Source organism: Rhamphochromis longiceps, linkage group LG23 (assembly GCF_057381845.1).
Source record: "Rhamphochromis longiceps isolate RC_006_pf linkage group LG23, R_longiceps_female_GT1.1, whole genome shotgun sequence".
Taxonomy (NCBI): Eukaryota; Metazoa; Chordata; class Actinopteri; order Cichliformes; family Cichlidae; genus Rhamphochromis; species Rhamphochromis longiceps.
The window spans coordinates 18,459,173-18,484,752 of record NC_140578.1 but is presented as its reverse complement, the minus strand read 5'-3'; the positions used below and the strand labels follow the sequence as shown (position 1 = coordinate 18,484,752).

Here is a 25,580-nt window from a genome sequence, read left to right as displayed (position 1 = left end):
CCACGTGGCGTAATCACGCAGAGTGACGTCGCTACGCTGTGGTTGTTATTTAGCAGTTATCCTGCTGAGTGTCCAGCCCAAAGAGAAAGATGTTTTTGAATTAGTTGGTTAAGCTTAACCGGACGGTGGGACTCCTCCAGCTTCTCCGCCTGCCGCCCCATGAGGCGTCCGGATAATTCAGCGACATTTAACGGCGTAGAGTCCGCCAGCAGCTAGCTTAGCTCACCGGCTAGCCCCGGCTACTTAGCCGCTTAGCTGGCTCCCCCGGCGGACTTCGGGTTGGTAAATTTATTCAGTTTTTAATTATTTAACGGGTCCACAGTTGTGGTAGCTTTCTGCAGTGAACATCTTACAAATCATTAACTTGTTTTTGAAAATTCAGCGCAAAAATAACCCACCAGCTGTGATAGACGGGGCAAATATATTTATTTCTATAGTTAAAGGAAGATCTGAGGGAGAACTGCCACAAATTCTGGTGATAATATATATAACGGTCATTTAAAACATCAAATGTCCCAGTGTTTGTGAAAACACAGAGTTGTGTTTTGTGGCAGGGAACGATGGTGAGGTTAAAACCCCGAAATTTTCAAATGGACTTTGGTCTGCCCAGCATCGATTTTACAGTAGTTTTATATCGTGTTTACTCGCATATGTTTAAAATTCACTGGCAGGCATAATTTCCGGGATGTTTTTTGATTTGATCTGAACGTTGGTGGTTAGAGTTCCCAGCCCCAGAAGCCCAATATGTGGCCATTCAGAAATGCATGTAAGACCTTTTCTTTTTTTTTTTTCTTTTTTTTTTTCTTTTTTTTAAGCAGCTATATTATTCTGAACAGATTAGTTTTGTCTGATTTATTTGAGGGCTCAGACTACAGATTAATACACATAATAACTACGCTACAAATTTCCTGAAATCCTTTGTGCATGGTGTAGCAGTCCTTACCCATATTTATAGTAAAAGTTAGTTTTTAATTACTGTAGGATTCTTTAAGTTAATATTTTTTTATTTTTTTTTAAAGCTGCAGGACAGTCATGTGACAAAATTGCTTTAAATCTGTTATTTATTTATTTTTTTTATACACTGAGTTTGATGAAATTCTGCATAACTTGTTCAGTTTTTTAATGGAATTTGGCATAGCGTCCCCTGTACATCCAATTCTCTGGATACAGCAGCTCTATGAGGCGGCTCCTGTACTTTTGCCTGATTGTTTTGTTTTGTATGGTCTGAGGTATTCGTGTCATTGCAGGATGGCATCTTCCTTCAAGATTCCCAAGAAGAAACATCCTCATGGCTCTGACTCCAGTCCCCTAGACATGCAGTCACCTCTGTCCCGCCTCCAGACCTCCACCCCTCGACTAAAGGTGGTATTCCTAAATCTTCCTCGTGTCATCCGTTTGTCCCCGTGAAGTGATATTACATTCCTTTAATCCTCTGATTAACCGTTTAAGGTGGTATTAATGATCTGACAGGTTAATTGTTTGGAATATTTAAAGATGGTGTCTGTAAACTTTCTCATGTTTAGTTGATTAGTCATATGAAAAGCTAATCTACAGTTTTGAGTACTATTAAGGGTTCTTAAGGTAGAATAATTGAAAATTCTGCTTTTAAGGTGACTGATTGGAAGGAGTTGCCCTTATATAGAGTGTGCAGAGTGCATATCAGGATACTTCCACTCCTTCCACTCAGTCACCTTCCCCGCTGAACAGGAGGCAACTCATGAGACACCACTCCTTTTTTAAGGTGGTACTAGCCCATATTCTTGATGTGTGGTGATGATTTATGTTAAGGCTGTTTTGAGTAAGATTGATTTTACTTAAGGTGATATAAGTTGTTGTTTTAAAGTGTCCGACCCATTCAGTTATTTAAGGAAAGGCTCATTTAAGGTGGTATCTATAAAGTGTTGGACCTTTTTAAAGGTGGTATGTTTGAGTTAATCTGATTGAGTTTTGTGTGCAGTTTTATGGGAATCAGTCTGGCAGAGGTGGAACTGACAGGATGCATTCTGGGAATCCTGTGGGCGCTTTGTCAGCCAGACAGAGGTGAGTGCAGCACCCTCTGCAGTCTAAATAGTTTATTACACTTTCCATGAAATGTTAAAAGTAACCAGGTCATTTCCTTGCAGGACACCGTGTAAGCAGCTCTTAGGAAACTTCAAGACACAGCAGGTACTCAAGAGCCCCATCGGGGGCGGAGCTTCAGACGCCAATCAAAGAGCAGCAGGCAGCTGGAGCTGCCAATCACAAGCAGGACAGAGAGAAGTGACCTCAAGCTGTTTGTCAAACAGGTGAGTTTTTCTTTTTGCACTCAATAATTTAACGAGCTGAAGCTGCACCAACATCCGCTTAAAATCATAGACTTCATACCAAAATCTTTTTAAAACTAATTTTATTGTTTGTTTTTTGGGGGGGTTTTAATACAAGTTTTAGGCTCCTCTGCATCTCTAATCATAACCATAATGTTTAGATTTACTAATGTTGACTTATTTGTTTGTACATGTCATTCATTTGAATTGAGAGTTTACAGTTTTTAAAAAATCTTCAGGTATTTAAATTTATAAGCATGATTTATTTTCTACTTAATTTTTTTTTAAAATTGGTAGTATTTTGTCACATTTCAAATATCTTTCATAAATTTAGTTTCACCCACTGTTTTGTTGTTTTAATGACATTTAATGCAGCGGTTTTACAGAGTTTATATTTTAATATGTCCTTTGGTGCAATATTTTAATAATATTTTTAGGTTTCTACTTAAATATTTCTTATTTATTTATTTACAACCTAATGTGTTTAGGGAGCATTTCTAAAGATTTGTAGTTATTTTTTTATTAGTTATAATATTACAATAAATATTATTAGAATATTATTAATCATGTCCTTATTATTAGTTGGAAAGTTACTTTTTATTTTCTCTAAAATTTTTGTAGATTTGTTTCATGCTACTTACTATTAAATGTTTCAATATTTCTTTACACGTATTGACAGGCTTTAGATTTTTTTATACTTTAATTCAATGATATTTCATTGGAATTATTTTGTTATTAACTATAATTGTAAAAAAGAAGTTTCTGATATACTTTTAAGTCTTTCATTAGTGACGCAGGCTGCGAGATAATTTAAATAGTCTCACTGAGTGTCTCTGTTTTCTCCACCAGATGGCGTCCTAAGAGAGCGTCTGACCGGCTGCTGCAGCCTGAGGTGGCTTTAGAGCACCTGTCTCCACCTCAGAAGAAGAAAGAGCTGTCAGGTTAGCTTTTCACAGGTAGAGAGAGGACTGTCTGAGATTTATTGATCAACGTGATTGATCGTCATTTCTTCTGCAGCTTTGGTCAATAAAAGGATCTCAGTGGACTCTGTGGACTCTCTGGCTGAGTTCAGAGGTGACGAGCATCTTGGGAGTTTGAGTTCTTCTACACTGGGAGACAAAAGGTGGAGGAGAGTTGAGTCTAATGGAGACACTTCTGAGAAGGTAAAGGTCAAAGGTTGCTGCACTTTCACAGTGAAAGTCACAAAAAGTAAAGTCATGAAACTTAAGTGAGGGGAGTTGCAATATTTTCGCAATAAAATCATCAAAGGTTTTTCAGAAAAATAAGGTTTGCAGAGTAGGCAGTATTTTCACAATAAAATTGTTTAGGATTAAACAGGTACACCTGAGATGCAGGAAAAAGTTGCAGAGAATAAAAAAGGTTTTATTGTGAATGTTTTGTAAACTTTAAATTTCTTGTTACAAACTGGATCTTCACCTTCGGTCTGATTGTTTCAGAGCGACACAGGAACTCCTCCCAAATCTCCTTTGAAACAACAGACAAAGAACTCTTCTATCTCCAGATTGAATCAAACTTCACCCTCAGGCCCACAAAGGCCTGAGGGTCACGATAAGACCATCTCCATGGTCTTATCGTCGTCGTCGACGCCAGTAAGGAGGGTGCGACTTGCCTTCACCAGCAACCTGAAGGTCAACGACAGGGAGAAGGAGAGAGAGAGGTGGAGGCAGTTCAAAGAGAAGACTAAGAACAACAGGTCAGCTGTCCTCCACCGTCGACTGAGGACACCCAAACCGAAGCTGAGCCAACCAACTGAGCCGAGTGAGTTTGATTTCCACCAATTATGTGATGGAGTCTAAGTATATGCTCCATGTTTAGTGAGCGAAATTCTAGGATGTAAATTGGCATTAATTGGAAAATCATGTTTATTTTTCAGCCCCACAGCTTGATGCTTATGGGGGAAAAGTGACAATGGTGACATGATTTGAAGGTTCTGATGTCGCTTGTTTGTTTCTTCCTTTAGTCGTGCTGTCCAGTGAGGAGGAGGAGGACTGTGAGGGAAACGGAGACGAAGCAAAGAGGACGTCACATAGCAGCAACCAGGTCGATGAATCTCGTCAGGGAAACTCTGAGAAGGTGCAGGTAGGTAAATAGAACAGAAACAGAGTTTCTTCTTTGGAAACTGAGGTTTGATGCTTTCTTGCAGAACTAATAAAGTAACTTTGTTTTATAACATGTTCGACAACAGCGGCTTCAAAATCACGTGGGCATCTTTAATAGTTATTCATGGTGTTCCTCAGGGCTCTGTTTTTGGTCCTCTGCATTTATTTTATAGCTCAAGGATGATTCAGTCTTTTTTTTGTCCATTCTTGGTTTGATTTTCTTTATTTTGTTTTCTTGTCGTTTAGCCCAGGTTTAGAGCATGTTTAAGGCGTGGACTTTCAGGACAGAATAAAATGTTCTATCTATAAAGCTCAGAGCACATTGTTGTTTTAAGGTGTACAAATGCTGGTAAAGGCTGTTAAAATATGACATAAGTGTTGTCTTGTAAGAATGCAGGGCACTGAGGAACAAGGTGATTACCTCTGACTCGTGACATCTGCGATAATTAAACGTCTGTAAGTGAGAAATAAAGGCCGAAGGGTTCATGATAACCTCACCCAGAAGTCAGCCGGGTTGTTCCTCAGATAATCCGAAAAAAGCACAGGGGGGATCTCGCTGGCGGGACAAGCGGCGGTGGCGGCTGCTGCTGCTGCTTTATGAGAGTCACGTTTAAGAACAGCAGGCTTTCATTTCCACCTGCAGCTGCTCAGAAACAGGACGCTGCTTAATGTGGTGCACTCGTGTGACCCACAAATCCGGCATTTTAAAACCATCACTTCATCCACAACAAGCAGACGTTTCAGACTGCCTTTCCAAACAATGTGGTTCTGTTTATTAAGTTTAACAGCAGATGATTAAACCAGGGTCCACTTTAACCAAAGAGCAGAGTCTGGGCTCTGCACGGGTCCTTAGAGGTGATGTTTATTAAACTCATGAAATTCAAAGGTATTAAAAGGATTTGGAGCGTGCAGTCAGTGCAGATGTGTTTGCATGCAGTCCATCAGAAACCCAGCACAGTGTTGTGACGTGATGATGGTGTTGGTAGAATGCTGAAAAGTGGGCTTGGACAGGAAAGAGAACAACAGCAGGGGTCAACAGGCAAAGGAACCAAAAACAGCCCAACGAGACAGAAGGCTACTGCAAGTGACCATTTTCATTGTTTTATCATTAGTGTGATTTGTTTTTTTGTTACTAAAACTGTATTAGACTAGTCAGTTACAGAGTGTTGGAAAGTCCTGCAAGGCTCAGCCAAGAACAGTCACAGTTACACTTGGCATCAAACCATCAGGTTTAGTAAAATGTAACATGGCCACCTTTAGGCTCATGAGCAAATAGAAACATTGGAAAGCGTAATGTATGAAGAATGAAAACCAAAATAGGAAGATCCACAGTGAAAATTAAACTAACAGAATCTGCAGTCCCTCCGTGGTTAGATGGAGTCCATCATCTTGGACTTCATCTATGTCTCTTTTTCTTTGTCTCCTTTGACTTTGACAAAGACTTTGTCTTTGTCTTACTTAAGACATCTCTTTTTCAGTCTCCTTCTTTTTTCTCTCCTTTGTCCTGTAATCATCTTCTTCGTCTTGTCTGTCGTCTTCTTCACTATTATCTTATTCATTGTTTTCTTTGCAGTTGTCTTCATTGGCTTTTTTGTCTTCTCCTCTGTGGTCTTAAATCCAACCAGACCCTAGTCGATGAGCTGCTAAAGTGAGGGCTACCCACTGCACTCTGCACAGTCAGCAGATTATATTTAATTTGCAACAAGAATTCGATGAATAAAACATTTCCAGGAGACTATGAATGACCAAAGATCCATTACCGGTCCAGATCATCTTCCTCTGTCGACCGCTGCCTTTAGGGAGGCACCACATGTGATAATGCGAGTGTTTGATTTGGCAAAGATTTAATAATCTGTAGGAAAAACAGGAAACTTCACAATAATGACTCCGTGTGTGAGGAAGAGTTTGAGCACAGGAGGAAGAATTAATTACAGTTTGTGTAAATAATCAGATGATGGAGTGTAGAATGGTGAATTCCCCTGATTTAAACTGTTCCTGATGCTGCAGATTAATAATCTCAGTGAGAATCAGATACCTGTGTGGTAATCAGTGCCAGCTGCTGCGGTCTCTCCTGTTAAGATGACCCAGTTTAGCTGCGGGGCGTGCGCGAGCTCTCGGTCGCATGTTTGAGGCCGCGGTGAGTCACCTCATTTGTTTGTGGCTCTGCCGGCCTGTAAATGCTCCTCTAAGCAGATCCAGATTGGACCTGAGTGTTTGTTGTTGTTTACAGACTGAACCTGATCCCAGCTGAGAGTACACCATCTGCTGCACAAACAGTCGCTCGCCCGAGCGTCTGCGGCGCTTTTATTGTTTGCATTATTGTATTTTTACTGCTCTGTGTGTTAGTGGCTTTTTTCCACTCACACACACATTGTACCTGTGGGCTCACTCTGTCCCTCTGCGCTGTCTAACAGGCTCCCAAACCAGTTCCTGTGACGCCACCGTCCTTCCTGCAGCTGGAGTTCGCCTCTCTTCACGCCGGCCTCACGGCTGCAGATGCTAACGGGCCGATTATGGTGAGACAGTTTGTCACAGCTTCACATAAACCTGTAAACCATAAACACGGAGACGCTCAGTGTGACGGGACACAGGAGCATCAGTGCTCTGTTATTTGTGATCTGAGGTGTGGCAGCTTTACTGAGTCACTGTTGTGGGGTCTCTCCTGCCCACAGACAGGAGTGTCACTAACAGCATGTTTACAGCTCCTCTTTCCCCTCACATGTTTATTTATGCTGATAGATAAAAAAAATTTCTACTCTTAGACCCTCTGCTCTGTTTTCTGACTGTCTGCAAGAACTGCAGGTGTTTTTGTTGGTGGAACAATGAAAATTTCAGATGTTAATTAAAATTAAAGGAAAATATGTGACTTTAGTCACATGATTGTAAATGTACAACTTTTTTCATTGTAAAAATTTCAAAATGTCGTTTATTGCATTTTTGTCATAAATTTGCAACTTTTATCTAAGAGTGTCCAAGTGTTTTCCATCAAATTTACCTGTTTTTTTTTAATACAATTTTTTTTTAATATCTAGATTTCCCATAAATTATGACTAAAATCTCAGAGAACACCTTTGTTTTGTGAATGTACACAATAAAATATTCCTTTTTTTTTTTTTTTTTTAAATTGATATGTTTACATTAACAGCTAAACTTTAGGTATTTTTACTGTGACCCTGTCTCCCAGCTCCAGATGTGCTGAACCCTTTAACATACTGTAATGTTTTGCTGCTGTGAAAATGTGACGTTTTTATATAGAAGGGTCTAAATGAAGGCACATAATGTTACAATAATGAAACACATTTATTGACTCTTTAAAATCGATACCTCACTGATCTACATTCACGTTTTTAATCTAATAATAATAATAATCCTAGTACCTTAAACTGGTCACACTGGAGTCAGCATCACGTGCCCAGCAGGAGCGCTCAGTCATATGATCACATGATCTTTCTCCACAGGCAGTCGTGGTTTCCCTTGTTTAACCTGTTTGCTGAGGTCAATCTGCAGTGCGTTTGCTGCCAAGCAGTGGCTGTGGGACGTTCCAGTGTTTGTGTCCAGCTTCTGTGTTTTTGGGTTTAAAAAAAAAAGTTTAACCTTGTTCTTTTTTTTTTTTTTCCACATGCTAGTCCAACTTTCTGCTGCTTGCTCTGCACTTTTAATAATCCTACATCTTTTCCAGCATCTTTTATTTTCTTTAGTGTGTGAGGGTGGGATACAAATGCTGAAGCAAAGGTAAAACAAGAGCCAGAGCTCAGATGAGAAATCGCCGAACTCTGAGTTTACGAAGCGGCTTTGTTTGTTTCCCCCAAGGTCGTAAACATTTCAACCTGTAACGAGTGATTAAAGGTTCAGTTAGAGCACTGTTAAAAAGGAGGTGGTCAGGGGGTCAGTGGAGGGTCTGCTTCTGAATGTCGTCTGTTCAGCTCAAGTTAAATAAACTTTTAAAGTCATAAGCAGCATTTCTTTGTTGTCTAACAGTTTAATCTCTTTCTCTGTTTAGATCACTGAAAGCGGGATCATGATCCCCATGAAAGGTAACTTATCCACCCTCTGGTTCATGTTCTCCACCCACTGATTAGACAGAAACATTAACACTGACACATGCAGTCAGTCAGACTCTTTAATAGTTTTCCAAGTGTAATTTTTAGACTTAAACTCACCATTTAAAATAAATATATATATATATATATATATATATATATATATATATATATATATATATATATATATATTTATATTTATTAGGGGTGCAACGATACACAAAATTCACGGTTCGGTTCGATACTTTGGTGTCATGGTTCGATATTTTTTCGATACAAAAAAATGTTCATGCCTTTTTAATTTGTCATTTATTAAAATTATAAATATATATTTTAACTCAAAAGTACAGTTTTTAAATTTAATGTTGCTGAAACAAAAGTAATTAAAAAAAATAAATATATCTCAGGGCTCTCAAAATTTCAAAATCCCTGGTAGCCCTTCGGGCAGGGACTCTTCAGTTTTTGGTAGCCCAAAATAAATGTAAGTAGCCCGAATTTAAAAAAAAAAAAAAAAAAAAAGAGAGCAATTTTTTGATTGATGTTTTGTTTCCTTTACAATATTATACTTTAATGTATAATATTGTAAAGGAAACAAAACATTAATCAAAAAATTGTTGAAAAACAAATTACAACATTGTATAAAAATTACAATCATCAACTCAAATACTTGGTTCTAATTGAACAGAAATTTCTATGAACTTGTAAGAACTGTGTAGGACATGAATCCATCTGTGTCAGATCCTGAATTTGAAATTTCCGCTGAAGTCACGGGTAAGAGACAAGTGGAACCAAGATCGAGGCCATTTGCTTTTTGAAGTTTGCAAAGACTGCTAAATTTTGCCAGTGGTAGTTCACTCTTTGCAACATAATACGCTGTTCTAAACAGATTTTTCAGGTTTATTTTTAGTATGTTATTTGCAATTGGTGTTTGTTCTGGGAAAGATATTGCAGACTGAGCAATAATGCATTTCTTGCATTTCTCATGGCTTCTAATGGGGGGCTTTCTTAAAATGACTGGTCCCAGTAACAAAGGCGCTTGTCGACTCAGAAATCGAGAGAAAACCAACAACACACCCGGCAGAACATTATGTTATTTACACGGGTGCACATAAGTGGTCCGCATGTGCGCATTCGCTGTCAAAATAAAAGACGCGCACCAGATAAGAAGTTGCAACGCACGTTTGCGTCTATATAAAAAGCACTGTTTTTGTCCGCTAGAGTGGGATTTTCACGGCACATTCTGCACCACATCTCTGTGCGTTCATCATTTGTTTGAAGCCAGCTCACCTCCTGCAACCACTTTTCCGAGAATACGTGCTTCTTTTGTGGTTCGACTCCTGACATTTGTTTGGAGGTGGAGGAACACCAAAGTAATTGCTTAAAGGAGCTTCTTTGACATCTTTAAGAGTTTTAAACAAATGTCTGTCCTCCTGAAAATCTTATGTATGCAAACACGCGTTGCAACTTCATATCTTGTGGCGTTTTTGTTTTATTTGACAGCGAATGCGCACCTGCGGACCACTTATGTGCAGCACTGGTTATTTAGCTCGTCATATTGCAGCCACAGAAATTCTTTTGTCCATGAAACCATAAAGCTGCACTTTCTTTTTGCCTTACAGTCTGATTTGTCATAACTTCTCCGTTTTGTGGTAAGCTTTTCTTTGGCTGTCACTTCTTCACCCTGACCTGTCTTATTTGGCTCAGCAGAACTAAAATATATATCCTGCTGCTTTTACAGCCTAGACGGAGTAGTCGAACGCAGATCCACTGAGCGCTCAACACAGACAGCATCGTCAGAAGGAAAGTTGATAAAATAAATTACAAATTTTGTATTGTTCGATACATATGCGTACCTAACCGAAAGCACTGTATGAACGGTTCAATATCGATACGAATATCGTTGCACCCCTAGTGTATATATATATATGTGTATATATATATGTATATGTGTGTACATATGTGTACATATGAATAAAATTATTATTATTTTTTTTTTATTTATTAGCGGTGGAACGATACACAAAATTCACGGTTCGGTTCGATACTTTGGTGTCACGGTTCGATATTTTTTCGATACAAAATAATGTTCATGCTTTTTTAATTTGTCATTTATTAAAATTATAAACATCTTTTAACTCAAAAGTACAGTTTTTAAATTTAATGTTGCTGAAACAACAAAGTAATAAAAAATAAATAAATCTCTGATCGAGGAATCACTCATCTTTGGAAAAGAGAGTTTATTACAGAGAAATGGCTCTTTCCAAAATAAAAGCTATACTATACGCTTCTTCTGGGCTATATTCTCAGCAGCATATTAAACATATCAGGTCCCCATAAGGAGAATCATGTGCTAACGGCTGTCTAAATGACTCTGGTAAAGTTTGTAGCATGCGTGCTTGTTGTTTTTGTCTGCTTCCACTTGTCTTTGCACTAGGATGATGTCAGCGTAAATGTGCAGTCCTATTCATTGTGTTCCCACTAGTGCTGTCAGCGTTAATCTGATATGACGTTAACGGCACAACACGGCAAATCTCCGTTAACGAGCTACCGCGGATCGCCCCGTGCGTGGGGGTGGATGCCGTCAAGACGAGCTAACTGCGCTAATGCATTGCGTGGCACATCCAACATACTGTTTTACTTTTGTCCATGACGCGCTTACCTTCAGGGTCATACGTCACATGAAAACCAAAATAGTTCCAAAGGCCACATCTGAATGAGGGTGGGGGAGGTTCAATTTGCCATGTTGCAACGAGCTTAGCTTCTGTCTTGCTAGCTTGTGCTGCGCTCAGTGGATCTGCGCTCGACAGTGCAGCCTAGGCGGAGTAGTGGAACGCAGATCCACTGAGTGCTCAACACAGACAGCATCGTCAGAAGAAAAGTTGATAAAATAAATTAAAAATTTTGTATTGTTCGATACATATGCGTACCAAACCGAAAGCACTGTATCGAACGGTTCAATATCGATACGAGTATCGTTGCACCCCTAGTGTGTGTGTGTGTGTGTGTGTGTGTGTGTGTGTGTGTGTGTGTGTGTGTGCGCCCACACGTAATGATTAGAAACTGACAATTCTGATTTACAAAGTGCAACGTTTATGATTTCATGCTGGATGGAGGCAGGTGAGCCGCTGTGGTGACCTCTAAAGGAAGAAGCTGGAAGAAGCGTTCAGGTGTCTGTGAGGAAAGATGGATGTAGCTTCTCAAACCCTGAACGTCTCTTAGTGTAGAAGACTTCTCACTGAGAGTTCAGTAAACACTTAGCTGATGGGTTTGTGGTCTCGGTCTGTGTTTTAAAGCCTTCTTCAATAAAACAGGATGTTCATGTTGTAAATGATGGATTCATTAGTCTTAAAGGATTTAAGATGGAGCTACCTGTGATTGACAAGTTGCTGTCTCACCTGATTTGTTAAACATGGAGACTGCATCAGTAAAAACACTCCTTTTACTGCCATCTTTTCAACACTTCATTCTTGGAGGTCTCACTGCTCCACAGATGTTATGACCTCTTGTTTTCCATCAGACAGATGTTAGATGATCAGGTGAAATCATGGGTTTAAAGTCACAGTTTATTAGATGAAGATGAGTTTAAAAAGTCAGAATTAGGAGACAAATTAATTCATTTTTTTTTTCCTCTCAGGGGTGGAGGAGTGTCAGGTCAGCGTGGTGGCGTCTCAGGTTCGGGGTTACGGCCTGTGGGACGGGGGCGTGGCCCGTGGTGGAACTCTGCTGGCTGGTTGGGAAGGCCCCGCCCCCTCGCTGCTCTTCCTGTGGGTGACGGATGCTCAGGCCAACCTGCTGCAGAAGGAGCTGTCCTCCATCCAGACCTCCTCTTCCTCCTCGTCTTGCTGCTCGGGTAAGGCGAGGGTTAAAGCTCCGGTTGATGTTTGCTCTGCTCAGTTTTCATCACCGCACAGTTTCCACTCAGCTGCTTCCCTGTTTAACTTGCAGCGAGCGCTCACTCTACATCACCAAACCAGCCCGACCTCCTCCCAGGGAAACCTGCAGAGTCTGAGGTGGTGTTCAGAGGATAAGGATAACCGGGCTGGAGTCGGTTTATTAGATTCAATTATAAAACTGTTACAGAGTCAAGCTGTTTTCCCCATGCAGTGATCCATCAGCCTCACACAGGATCTCTGCACAAAGCCCAAAATCAAAGCTTCACTCTGAGGCTTCACGGAAAATTTACTTCTGCAGCCGTGCAGCGCTGGGCCGGGCCCCTGCCGGCCAATCAAAGGGCTCCATACCCAGCCATCGGCCAATCGTGGCAAGCCGGAGGCACAGTGTACCGATTCCAGCTGTGAGGTCATCTGTACGGGGCCAGAGAGACCTGCGGGTGGAAACAGAGAGAGAGAGCTGCTGCTGGTGTTTACTGGGAGAATAGAAGAGCTCTCACTGGTTCAACTGGGCTCATAGTGCTCAATGACATCACAGCGCTGGGCTGACTGGGCTGATCCTGGACCAGTCTGTTTATAACTGGTTTTAATGTACTCATGTTGGATAACCTGGCATCTCCTACTCTCTGTAGGTCCTCCATGCTGCTTCATCCTCCTGCTATTGAAGGAGCAGCTGCAGGAGCTCCAGGCCGCCCTGCTGGCCTCCATCCTCGACATGGAGGAGTACAAAGTCGCCACCCCCTCCTCCTCTGAAGGCCCGGCCTCCCCTCTGGACTGGGCCAACGGGCTGCTGCTCCTCCACAGCTGTCCTCCTCCTGTGGACCAGCACCTCCTCAGACTGCTGGGACACTCGACGGTAAGAGATGACTCGTCCTCTCCCTTCACCTCCTCTGAGCTCCTCTGCTCTTGCCGTGGCGCTGAACGCCATCAGGACAGACTATGAGACTAAAAGTTATGGTTGAAAACAGATCATTAAATAAAGAGACACAGATTGTAACCTGATACACAAACTAATCAGTCTGTCACAAAACGTTACTATTAAAGGTCAAAAGTCACAGATGTGTGTTTCCTGACAGAGGTCGAATCAACTGAGCAGAGGTCAGAGAAACAAGTCCAGCCTAAACTCTGCTGGTCTTCCCACCAGGTAAAACCAGTATAACCAGTATAACCAGGACAAACACTACATATATGGGCTTTAACCCTGAGTTTGGTCTCCAGGCTGATCCAGTACCCCGTGGCCCCCTGCAAAGGCCGCATCACCGTGACCAAGGAGGACCTGGCCTGTCTGGATGCTGGCGAGTTCCTCAATGATGTCATCATCGACTTCTACCTCAAGTCAGTTTGTCCACTTGTCCTTGCTTCCTTTGCTTTTTTCTTTCTTTACATTCCTCCCCTCTTTCCCTGCCCCCTAACCTCTTGCTGCTTCTTTCTTTTCCCTCACGCTTCCCTTCCTTTCTACCTTCTCTGCATTCTTCCTTCTTTCTTTCATTTCTTCACTTCCTTTTCTCCTTGATCCCTCCTTCATTTCTTCCATCCCTCCATCATCCTTCTTTGTTACTTCCTTACTTTCCTCTTTACTTCCTTCCCCAATTTCTTCTTCCTATCTTCTTCCACTCCTTTCACTTCTTTTCTTCTGTTTTTCCTTCCTTCTTCCGTCATTCCTTACCTCTTTACCAGATTCCTTCATCCACTCGTCCTCATCCCCTTTTTCATTCTTCCTTCCTTCTGCCTTCATTTCTACTTTACTTTCCTTCTTCCCTCTATACTTCCCTCTCTCATTACTTCCTTCCCTCCTTCCTTCTTTTTTCCCTATTCCTTCACTGTTTTCTCCCCCCAACCCTGATTCCTTCCCCCGCCTACCTCCCTCAGAGGTTTCAGAGGTTGTAGTAGCTGCTGGTCACCTGCAGGGGTCCCCCTCCCCTCCTTCTTTGTGCTGCAGGTATCTCCTCCTGGAGGGCGTTGGCGGCTCGGTGGCTGAGAGGAGTCACATCTTCAGCAGCTTCTTTTACAAGCAGCTGAGCAGACGGCGAGCGGCCGGCGAGGGCACCGCCCCCTATGTCCCGTACGAGCAAGCGTGTGCATCTCTTTTATTTAAAAAAAAAAAAAAAAAAAAAAAAAAAAAGGTGTGCGAGGTTTCAGATGTCTGAGTGTCTCTGTGCTCATGTGTCCTCAGTGACCGTCACACGCGGCACCAGCGGGTGAAGACGTGGACTCGCCACGTGGACATTTTCACCAAAGACTTCCTGTTCGTGCCTGTCAATCAAGAGTAAGTCCCTCTCCTCCACCTTCACAGTGGCGCTGTGGTCAGCTGGAATAAAGGAATAAAACCTCCTGGAGCCGCCCGCACTGACCTCAGCTCCTCGCCCCACATTCAGAGACGCCACTTTTCAATAAAAGCTGCACTCGAGCACCTCATCAGCGCACGTACCTGCCAACTGGCCGCACGTGATGGCTTTACCAGAGACGCTTCCTCCACTGTCGCTCCACTCTGACCCCAGGCCCAGCCCCCCCCCTCAGGGTCCTCATTAACATCCAGACCTGCTCAGGACATCTTAAACCTCAGGCTGCTTTTACGGCATCTTTGCACCATTCCTTCGTGTTTTTAACGAGGCCAGGCGACATTTTACCTCCACACTGAGAATATTTTCAGAGGCGCAGTGTTAATGTGGCACCTTCATACGTTCATACAGCAGATATCCACATGAAATACTCAGGCCTGAAAAACACATTAAACTCTGTTTTTCTTTTTTTTTTTTTAAAAAAGGGGGAAAAAAGTGCAACCAAATCAGTTTAACTCCCACTCAGAGTCACAACCACAGAAAACCTGGCTTTGTTTTCCTCTGGTCAGCTCTCAGCACCAACGTCACAGTTTCAATAGACCCTGTGCACGAGAAAATGCTAACTTCCTGGTTTGAGACCGGATGTAGGGCTACTGCAAAGATATACTCCAAAATCATGACCAAAACTCGAAAACGGAAAGATTGCGTTAAGTTACAAAGAGCAGAAGGTGGGAACACTCACCGCTGCTGTGTCATAAAAAATCTAATGATCAATTTTGATGTTTAAAGAGTTTAGATCGATCAGTTGTTTACATCACTCAACACAAGCAGAACTGCATTACTGCAGCAGAAGACACATCGTCCACATTCAGAAGCACATCTCTGTATAGTGACTGGTCTTATGATTTAAACAGGCAAATGTTCAGCATTCAAACTACAGGTGAAGAATAGTCAAACCAGATGTTTCCCTGTTATGTCGATATCAGCTAGTCAAGTACAGACCCGCACAGCATGTTAACAAACCGTGAAAAAAAGCCACACAAAAAATGAATGATTGCTGGTAAGGGTTTCTATACATTAGTATTTACGAAGGGTATGTTGTGACTTACCTTCAAAATTACAGTGGTCCCTCGCTAATAATGCGGTTCTCCTTTCACCTCGCTGTTTCGCAGATTTTTTTTTTTTTTTTTAGTGCAAGTTTTCATGGTTTTTTTTTTTTTTTTTTTTTTTTACGTCACATTGTGTCCTGCGTCCTGATCGCTGCAGACGATCTCCTCCGTGACGTCTCTCCTGTACAGTACAGAATCACTGCATCGATCGCTAGCAGTGTGACTCTGAAGTGCAGTACTGTATGTCCACGATGTCCACGAAATGTTTTGCACCGTCAAAAAATAAAATTGGCTACTTGATTTCACCTATCGCTGGTTAATTTTAGAACATAACATCCGCGATAAATGAGGGACAGCTGTTTACAGATACTGAGAAATATAAAATTTGAATCCCTGAGGCGTGGGGGAAAAAATATCAAGTCGATGAACATAATTTACAGATATATTGGATAAATGCCCAAGACATCTATAGAAATGTAAATCGCCACGTGATTCATTCATTTGCTTAACTTGTTTTGGATTGTGAACGAGGCGCAACAGGAGTTTCCGCACTGGAAGTAGCATATGCTAACGTGCACATAGTCTATAATGTTCCATTATTAATCATTATAAAATGGAGATCAACATTTATTTTAAATTATTATTACTGTTGAATAAAACGTCTGCTGATTTTGAGGTTGTTCAGTGGGACTATCCATTTTTTTTCACGTTATTTCATTATTTTTAAAAATGTTTTATGTATTTATTTTTTTTGTTTTAAAATATTCTTACTATTCTTTCTCTTTTTGTTTATTTAATTATTAATTATTGTGACATTTAAGGCCATTTTTCTTGTGGTTTTGTGCCATTTTTATGCTTTTTTTTTTTTTTTTTTTTTTTTTTTTTTTTTTTTTTTTCTTTCTTCTGGGACATTAATTTTTTAACACATGTATTTATTTGGTAGCCACTACTTCTTTTTTTTTTTAAATTTTTAACTAAATTTTAATTCAATTATTTTTTTATTTTCTTTTACTGGTATTTTATGAAACTTTTTAGTGCAAAATGTCCATTTTTCTTTTCTTTGACCTTCTTATTTATTTTGTGTAGTTTTGTTTTCTTACACATTCTTTTTTTTTTTTTTTTCTCTGTACAAGCTCAGTTGTACCACATTTTTCCAGTCTTGACTTTTTTCCTCTTTTTTTTTTTTTTTTTTTTTTTGTAAATATTTAAACCATGAGTGTGTGTGTGTTTTTAGCTTTGGTTCTGGGTTTTTCTGTCCGTCTCTCCTCAGCTGTATGTTGTGGTTTTGTGTTGGCAGAGCTCACTGGTACCTGGTGGTGGTGTGTTTCCCAGGTCTGGAGGAGGCTCGGTACGAGGAGTTTCAGAGGCGAGCAGGTGAGCTGACCTGGTTTTTGTCTCTGTGGCTGAATGAAAGCTGTGGCTTCGGTCACGTTCAGCAGAGCGTCTCTAATGGGCACCAGACATACTGGTGTTTACGTCCCTCTGGGAGGCAGCGTTTTAGGGTATTTGGGGCACAATGTTCGCCAGCGCTGATTAAAACACCATGCTCAAAGTTGACACCCAAAATTAAAGGATTAAATGTTCCAGACTTAAATATGTTCTCCACTAAAGACCCATTTAGACATTTTTGAATCTTTATGGTCTATAAATCAGCTCGTAGTAAACTGGAGGTCACATCTGGTTCATCATCTGTGCTCATTTCTCCTTTTTTTTTTCTTTGACCATCTTTCCATTTCATTCATTGATCTTTTTTTTCTTTGGTGTTCTATGTTTAACCTCACATGTAGTTTTATTTAGAGCTGCTCGTGTAGACGCGAATGTGTTTTTGTTGTCGTTGCAGGGAAATCCGGAGCTGTGGGAAAGCCAAACTCTAGTCTCGTGTCACAGCAGCCACCAGTAAGTTCATACACTGTCATTGCTTTCAGTGTGGTGTAAATATCCAGTTGTGTCATGACCACAGAAAGCCGGTGACATTCAGGTTGTGACATGTGTGGGTCTAAAATGTTTCTCAACTTTGATGTGAGCAACTGAAGCTGGAATGATGAGAGTGAAAGGATAGCCTTGACTCACATGTAAATGCATCACACGGTTACCTAGGCTACCAGAGCCTGAAATGTCCACTGGCAACCTTCCGTCAGCAATAAATAACCATTTTTTCAGTATTACCTGCTCAGCCAGGATTCTAAGTGTTCTGAGCTGATCTGAGAAAGTGACATCAACAGATTCCATGTCACTGATTGGCTAATCAGTGGTGTCACTCGATGAGTCGTGAGGGTCTCTTAATAAAATTTTAGAAACCTGGCAATGGGGAAACTTACTGGGAAAAAAAACAAAACAACCAACATATACTGTGACTGTAAGTACAGGACTAATTTCATAGGCACTTTATTTATGGCCCTTACACTTTAATTATAATCCACATATACTGTAAGTACAGTGTAAACATACTGTAATTATAGATCAGCTCCACTGATTACACAGACTGATGAGCAGTAACTTTATTGTAATCAAACTTGAACTTGACTACCCTTTAATTACCGTTTAAATATACTTTTTCACTTTAGGTGTGAAGTTGATTGTAGTAAACTGTAATTACATGTTAAAGTTACCACTGGTTTCACAGTAATTAAGCAGTACCTGGTATTTAAAGTGTAAGTACAGACTGTAAATCCATCAAAATGCAGCAGGTGTCCTCAGTCTGTGGAGGGTTTCCACCTCGTTTCATACAGCTGTGACGACACTGTTTATTTATATTTATGTAAAACTGATCCTCTGAGATTTCACGCTGCACATTCATTAGTTCACACAGTTTATTTGGCTCAGATGATCAGTTCAGTGTTGAATCTTCTAGTGAGATCTGTTTGGGAAAACATGGGCTGACCTTTGTGTTGAATGTGAAATGTGATGGTTAGTTGATGCTGCTGAAGAGGAGGAGATGCAGCGTTCTTTACAATCACTGAGATGTTTTTCTCCGTTATTGTTTTAAAATCCTGGGTTTGAGTAACTGTGTTGTGTGTTTGCAGGAGTCCAGTGAGCAGGGCTGGAAGAAGGACAGAGTCTTAAAGAGGTCAGAGTTCACCCACATTAGATTTTACATCGAAATCAATCAGAAATGATCAGATTTTATTCTAGTTTTGTTTTTTTTATTTAACTTGTCACTTTTTCTGCACATATGACAGATTTTATCAAGTTTATACATCATTTCGTTTCAATCACGGAGGTTTCTGTTCCTTATTTTACCAGACACATGTCAATGATGTTTCTTTTCATGTTTTTCTTCTTCATTTTTCTTGAGTTTATTTGCTTTTTCTCATTACTTTTGTGACATTTCATGCAGATTTCCATTTTTTCCCCAGTTTTTATTCCTTTTTTGTTCAGTTTTTTTATATTTGTGGACCGTTTTCATTTTTTTATTTTTTTATTTTTAATTTTTATTTTTTGTATTATTTGCAGTTTGTCCAGTTTCCTTCCATGGTTGTGTAACACTGTCATTGTTTGCAGGCCGTGCCTCCTGGTCATGGACTCACTGAAACTGTCGTACCACGACAACGTCTGCAGACTCATCAGAGAGTGAGTTCCACCTCAGGACGCACAGAGGACAGAAAACAAACCAAACCCACATTTATCAGTAATGTTATATTCGTTTTTAATGAAATATTTAATATTAACATAGTTAACACAATTAAAATATTTTAAAGCAATTTCTAAAATAATTGTATAATTTGTTTTATTTCCAATGTAATAAATTGTTGAAAATATTTAGGATCCCATAAAAATATGAAAAACATTATATACTGTATTTTCTACACTATAACGCGCACTTAATTTCCTTTAATTTTCTCAAAAATCGACAGTGTGCCTTGTGTATGAATTCTGGTTGTGCTTACTGTCCTCGAACTGATTTTATGTGGAACACGGCGCTCAAAAGTCTATCAAAAAATGTTTTAGTACGACTTTGGTAAGCTATGAAGCTGCACCGCTTGATGGATTGTTGGAGCATTACAGCTATTGTAGTGAGGAGCCTCGCAGAGTAATCTGGGTCCAAAACTACGTCCGCCTCAGGTCCCAAAGTCAAACGAACACTGCAGCATTTTTAATAAAGGTTTGTAGATTTCTAGGACTTTGCAATTTTGAGACTGCTGCATCCCTCTGCAAGATATCTCACTATTTTTGGCTTTTCTGAGCCTGTCAAGTCCTTCTTTTGACCCATTTTGCCAAAGGAAAGGACGTTGCCTAATAATTATGCACACCTGATATAGGGTGTTGATGTCATTAGACCACACCCCTTCTCATTACAGAGATGCACATCACCTAATATGCTTAATTGGTAGAAGGCTTTCGAGCCTATACAGCTTGGAGTAAGACAACATGCATGAAGAGGATGATGTGGACAAAATACTCATTTTCCTAATAATTCTGCACTCCCTGTATAATGATGTGTTATGTGATGGCTAGCGACACAGCTATGTTAGCATAACATAAACACAGTAAAGCTGGTGGATGAACGCTAACTTTTTACCACTCATAAAAGTTCCAGAGGGTGCCTGATGTTAGGGACAAATGCAATCTGATGGCAGGATGCTGTAAACAGACCAAACTTCAGTCAGGAGAACAACTGAGATAATCCATCCACAATACGAGGTTAGTCATTAATATACTGCAACAACATGGAAATAGAGCAGCGAGAGAATTCAACATTAATACATCAATGGTACGGAAGTGGAGGAAGCAAGAAGAATAAGTTGAGTAAAGTTTGACTTATTTGACTGTTTTGCTTTGCTTAATGCGCCTTATAATCTGGTGCGCCTTATGGTCTGAAAAATACGGTAATATTATTAAATGTAATAATATTATATAAAGAATTAAATAAAAGTACAAAAAATAAATAAAGAAATAATGAAAGAAATGCTTAATACATGCACCAAAAATTAATTAAAAGGTATTATGATGTCAACACAATTACCTAAATCAATGTCAATTGCAAATTAATAAAGTGAGGGAATATTATTGATCAACTAATCACGCACAGACTTAGTTTCACTGAGTAAAAATGTTTGGGGTTTTAAGTTAGTGTCACAGTTGCTTTCACGTCCCTGTGGTATTTGAACATACAGTGGGGCAAAAAAGTATTTAGTCAGCCACCGATTGTGCAAGTTCCCCCACTTAAAATGATGACAGAGGTCAGTAATTTGCACCAGAGGTACACTTCAACTGTGAGAGACAGAATGTGAAAAAAAAATCATGAATTTACATGGTAGGATTTGTAAAGAATTTATTCGTAAATTAAGGTGGAAAATAAGTATTTGGTCACCTCAAACAAGGAAAATCTCTGGCTCTCACAGACCTGTAACGTCTTCTGTAAGAAGCTTTTCTGTCCCCCACTCGTTACCTGTATGAATGGCACCTGTTTGAACTCATCATCTGTATAAAAGACACCTGTCCACAGCCTCAAACAGTCAGACTCGGCGACAGCCCCAAAACATCACTGCTCTCGAGAAGATCTGCATGGAGGAATGGGCCAAAATACCAGCTACTGTGTGTGCAAACCTGGTAAAGACCTATAGTAAACGTTTGACCTCTGTTATTGCCAACAAAGGTTATGTTACAAAGTATTGAGTTGTATTTTTGTTATTGACCAAATACTTATTTTCCACCCTGATTTACGAATAAATTCTTTACAAATCCTACCATGTGGATTCATGGATTTTTTTTTTTTTCACATTCTGTCTCTCACAGTTGAAGTGTACCTCTGGTGCAAATTACTGACCTCTGTCATCATTTTAGGTGGGGGAACTTGCACAATCGGTGGCTGACTAAATACTTTTTTGCCCCACTGTATTTAACTGTGACCCACCAAGCTGCAGGGTTAAAGGTCCTCTCTCTGTTCAGCTACCTGCAGGTGGAGTGGGAGGTCCGCAGGAAGTCGCCTCGTCTGTTCACGTCCGACACCATGAAGAGCTTCAATTGCAGAGTCCCTCAGCAGGACAACAGCAGCGACTGTGGACTCTATTTGCTGCAGTATGTCGAGAGCTTTCTACAGGTGAACACACACACACAAAAACACACAGGTGTGAATATTTTTAACAAAATATTAACAAAAGATATAGAGAACAAAAGAGTAATAAACTGTGTGAAGCATGTCAAGAATGTATTTAATTATCTAGAAAACAATAAATTGTAATTATAAAAATGTGAAACAAAGTCTCCAAATAATTATTTATTTTTGGCATTTTTTTTTTTAAAATAAATTGTATCATAATAATATTTATCACACTGTAAAAATTCTATTGAAATATGTGAAAAAAATGTGTAAAATCACAGAATGATGCTGGTAAAGAAAATATTAATTAGGTTCCTTCTATTTGTTATGTTTTTTGAGGGTAAATGTGTTGAATCGTATTTCAAGTGCGTTTTTCTGACGTTATGACTAAAAATAATATTTGAATTAGGCCTGCACAATAAATCGAAAATTTATTGTCATCGCAATATCAGCCTGCGCGATGGGCCCATCGCAAAAGACAGCGTAAACTGCGATAATTGGGTACCTTAAAATGTTTACACACGTGCTTTAAAAAAATTACCAATCAAAGAATCCCCTTTACACATTTGACCAGTCGAACAGAGCCCTTAACGGCATTAACCAATCAAATGGATTAGAGGCCCGCTTCATACGCAGGTGGAGAGCGAACAACGCTGCAGCAACGAGTCAGAGTTGTAAAGGCTGAGAGCGAGACGCATGACGAGAACGCTACTGACTATGAACTCGTGCCTAAAAGAAAGAAATAGTACCTCGCTTATTTGGAGGTACTTTGGATTTGATAAAGACGACGTTCTCCAAACACAGGTACTCTGCAAAACTTGCCGAACACTAGTCTGATCCTCTGGTGGTTGCCACGAATCTCCACCATCATCTTCAATACAACCACAGAGAACTGTTTGAATAGTTCCAGAAAGACAGGGCTAGCCAAACAAAGGTTGCTAATGTTAAGACAAAGAGCACAGCAGTCCAACAACTGTCTCTGTATCAGAGTTTTTCAAGTGGAACTCCTTATGAGAAAACGCCGAAGCGGTACAAAGAAATAACAGAGGCCATTACAAATTTTGTGACAAAGACATGATGCCTATACATACAGTTAGCAGAGAGGGCTTCACCAGTCTGATACATAAAGTGGACCGGAGATACCGCATCCCCTCACGAAACTACTTTTCCCATGTTGCCATTCCACAAATGTATGAAACATGCCGCAAGACCGTCATGTTTGAACTGAGCTACAGTAAAGAACTACAGTAAAGTTTACTCTCCAGTTTTGACTTACATCATAACTACTTGGTGAGTGGTAAAATGATGAACAGCTGCACTGAGATAATTTGCAGTATAATTTAAGTTATGTTTATTTAAAACAAATTCTTTCAGGATGTCTTTCAGAATTCAAACCTCAGAAATTTTTTTTATGGGGGCAATGTTTCAATGTTAAAGTGCACTTTGTTGTTACACTGCTAATACAGCAGCTTTCATTAAATAAAACTGTTGCAGTAAAATGGAAATTATGTATCGGGTTTTGTTTTGTTTTTTTGCTATTTATTTTATCGCAAGTCATATCGTTATCGCAGTACTGATCACAGTTATCGCACATCGCAGGTTTTCCTAATATCGTGCAGCCCTAATTAGAATTATAAACTTAAAGAAACTTGCTTTTTTTTCGCGTCACTCTGTTATCGTCTTCACGGTGCGCTTTGTCTGATGTCCTGATGGTCTGAGGCTTAATCGAGCTCTCTGATTGGCTCCTCCAGAACCCTGTGGTGCACTTTGACATCCCGCTGCGGTTGGAGAGCTGGTTTCCGCGGCAGCGAGCGCGACAGAAGCGCGATGAGATCCGGAGTCTAATCATGAGTTTGCACCAGAGTCAGCTGAAGGAGGAGGAGCCAAAACCGTCGCCGAGCCGCTAACTCGTCACCGCCGCTGCTGCTGCTTCATTGACTGCTTCCTGTTTCACTCAGTCAAACTGTATGTCTGTGAATGTACATAAATTTATACTGACACTTCCTGGTTTTTAAATAAAAGTATTTATTTAAATTTTACAATGTGAGGCTCTTATTTTGAAAGCCTGGAGCTGGCGTGCTGCAGAGTGAAGCGTGTAATTGATGCATTAATTGGTAATCAGTTGTAAGTGAAGTGAGGAGAGTGTGTCCTTGGTGTTTGTCTAAGCTGGGGTCAGAGGTCACTGGGTTACTACCAGTGAGTGTCTTGGTGTTTTCTAGCATTCCGACTTCTTTAATTTACTTTTTTAATTTATTTTTCTCCGTTTCTTCATGTTTTAGTCGTCTCCTGTTCGAACATGATGCGATGTTTTTATTTCTGTGTCTGTGTTAAAACATGTTTATGTCTGCTTTTGTGTTCGTTCGATTGTGTGGGCTAGTTGGGTAATCTCTGTGGTTTTAGCAGAGCGCCCCCCCCCACTGAGAACCAATCGGCTTACCGCTTATTAAGTGGATCAGACAGGAGGGGGCGCCGGCCTCAAGGAGGGCTTATACATTTAAAGACAGGAGCGCCACAGTAGAGGCCAAGATTAGTGGATGAGCATAATGACCGCTAATTACTCACCTCTATGGAGCCCAAAAAAACTTTAACTGAGGTGGGATGCACCATAGAGCCGCCGCATGTCAACATAACGGCTGTCAGAGAATAAAGTTTTCTAACCAAAATAAACTTGTTAAAATTTAAAAACATTAAAGACACCTTAGAAATGTCGGCCTGTACTCTCCTGGCCTAAATGTGTTTGTTGTCTGGCCTTGGTCTGACATCAGTTCAGCCCAGTTTGGTCCCTTTTTGGTCCCAGGCTTGGATGAACTCTGGTATCTCTTACATCTAGACTTGGTCCAACCCTCTTTTGTTCGGGCGTTGGTCCTGGATGTATTGGGGCTGTTCTGTCTCTTCTCTGGTTCTGGTCCTGGTTTGACTCTGAACTGATTGACTGACTGACTTTTTTTTTTTTTTTTTTAGGCCATAGAACCGGCTAATCTTAGCGATGGGAGGTTGAGATTAGACAGATTTATGGCCCCTATGAGACCTCCCAAAATAATCTAAGTGAGCCCTGAAGACGGAAAACTGGAAGTCATAGCTCGAATAAATCCTTCTCCGTTTGTTGTCATTCAACCTGCATGTTTCTTTAGGTTTCTTCACTATGTCTGTAGAAAATATCGATATGATAAAGTAGATCATGTAAAGATATTAATACATATAATTTTTGTATATTTCATGTAAATTATGTTAATATGGACATGTTATGCAAAATTAAATGGTTTGATTTTTGTCATGTATTGTAGTTTGTTTGTTTGTATGTTTTTTGTTATTGAATGCAAAAAATGTTAAAATACAGAAAGATTTTGATTAAAATGGTTTTGAAAACGATTGTGAGCTTAATCTTTAACATCTGTTAGCGTGTTAGCACATTCCGCTGAAATCATAAAAAATATAATTAATAAATCATTTAAACCTTATTAATAATCTGAAAAATGCAAAACCTAACAAAGTAATCTGAGTAAAGATGGGTTGACTGGGTTATTCATGCTCTCAGGAGCTTTTGAGAATTTATTTTATATTTAGTGTCACTTAAGTGTTTTGGTTTTTTTTTTTTACCCCTTTTTTTTAAATGACTGTGAAGACTGTAATGTTACTCAAGGAAAAATAAACATGACATATTTATGGTTGTCACTGCCACCACTGACTTCATCTGGATTTAAGATGGATTGTACTGAAACCATGTACTGGTTGGATTTTGGCTGTAATCTACCTGGAATGTTGCTGATTTCTGACTGGATTCTGCTGGAAAATATGAATC

At 40.0% G+C, this 25,580-nt stretch overlaps 1 protein-coding gene across 4 annotated transcripts; it reads left to right on the top strand.

Annotated features, from left to right (window-relative positions):
• The first annotated feature begins 22 nt into the window (after nucleotides 1–22).
• LOC146641587 (sentrin-specific protease 7-like) lies at nucleotides 23–25,393 on the top strand. Of its 4 annotated transcripts, none has more exons than XM_085399553.1 (22): nucleotides 23–278; nucleotides 1,248–1,362; nucleotides 1,958–2,040; nucleotides 2,124–2,285; nucleotides 3,153–3,244; nucleotides 3,321–3,466; nucleotides 3,761–4,082; nucleotides 4,285–4,403; nucleotides 6,838–6,939; nucleotides 8,424–8,457; nucleotides 12,098–12,313; nucleotides 12,986–13,209; nucleotides 13,430–13,497; nucleotides 13,572–13,688; nucleotides 14,293–14,427; nucleotides 14,527–14,619; nucleotides 17,039–17,115; nucleotides 17,582–17,637; nucleotides 18,765–18,808; nucleotides 19,243–19,311; nucleotides 21,631–21,781; nucleotides 24,743–25,393. In XM_085399553.1, the coding sequence occupies exons 2-22, from the start codon at nucleotides 1,249–1,251 to the stop codon at nucleotides 24,824–24,826; spliced, it is 2,508 nt and encodes an 835-aa protein (XP_085255679.1). In that variant the 5' UTR covers nucleotides 23–278; nucleotide 1,248; the 3' UTR covers nucleotides 24,827–25,393. The 4 variants fall into 4 exon arrangements, 3 of the variants coding, with proteins under 3 accessions (XP_085255679.1, XP_085255678.1, XP_085255677.1); XM_085399552.1 differs by having other exon boundaries at nucleotides 25–278; nucleotides 14,293–14,415; nucleotides 23,533–24,760; XM_085399551.1 differs by having other exon boundaries at nucleotides 25–278; nucleotides 23,533–24,760.
• The last annotated feature ends 187 nt before the right edge of the window (nucleotides 25,394–25,580 follow it).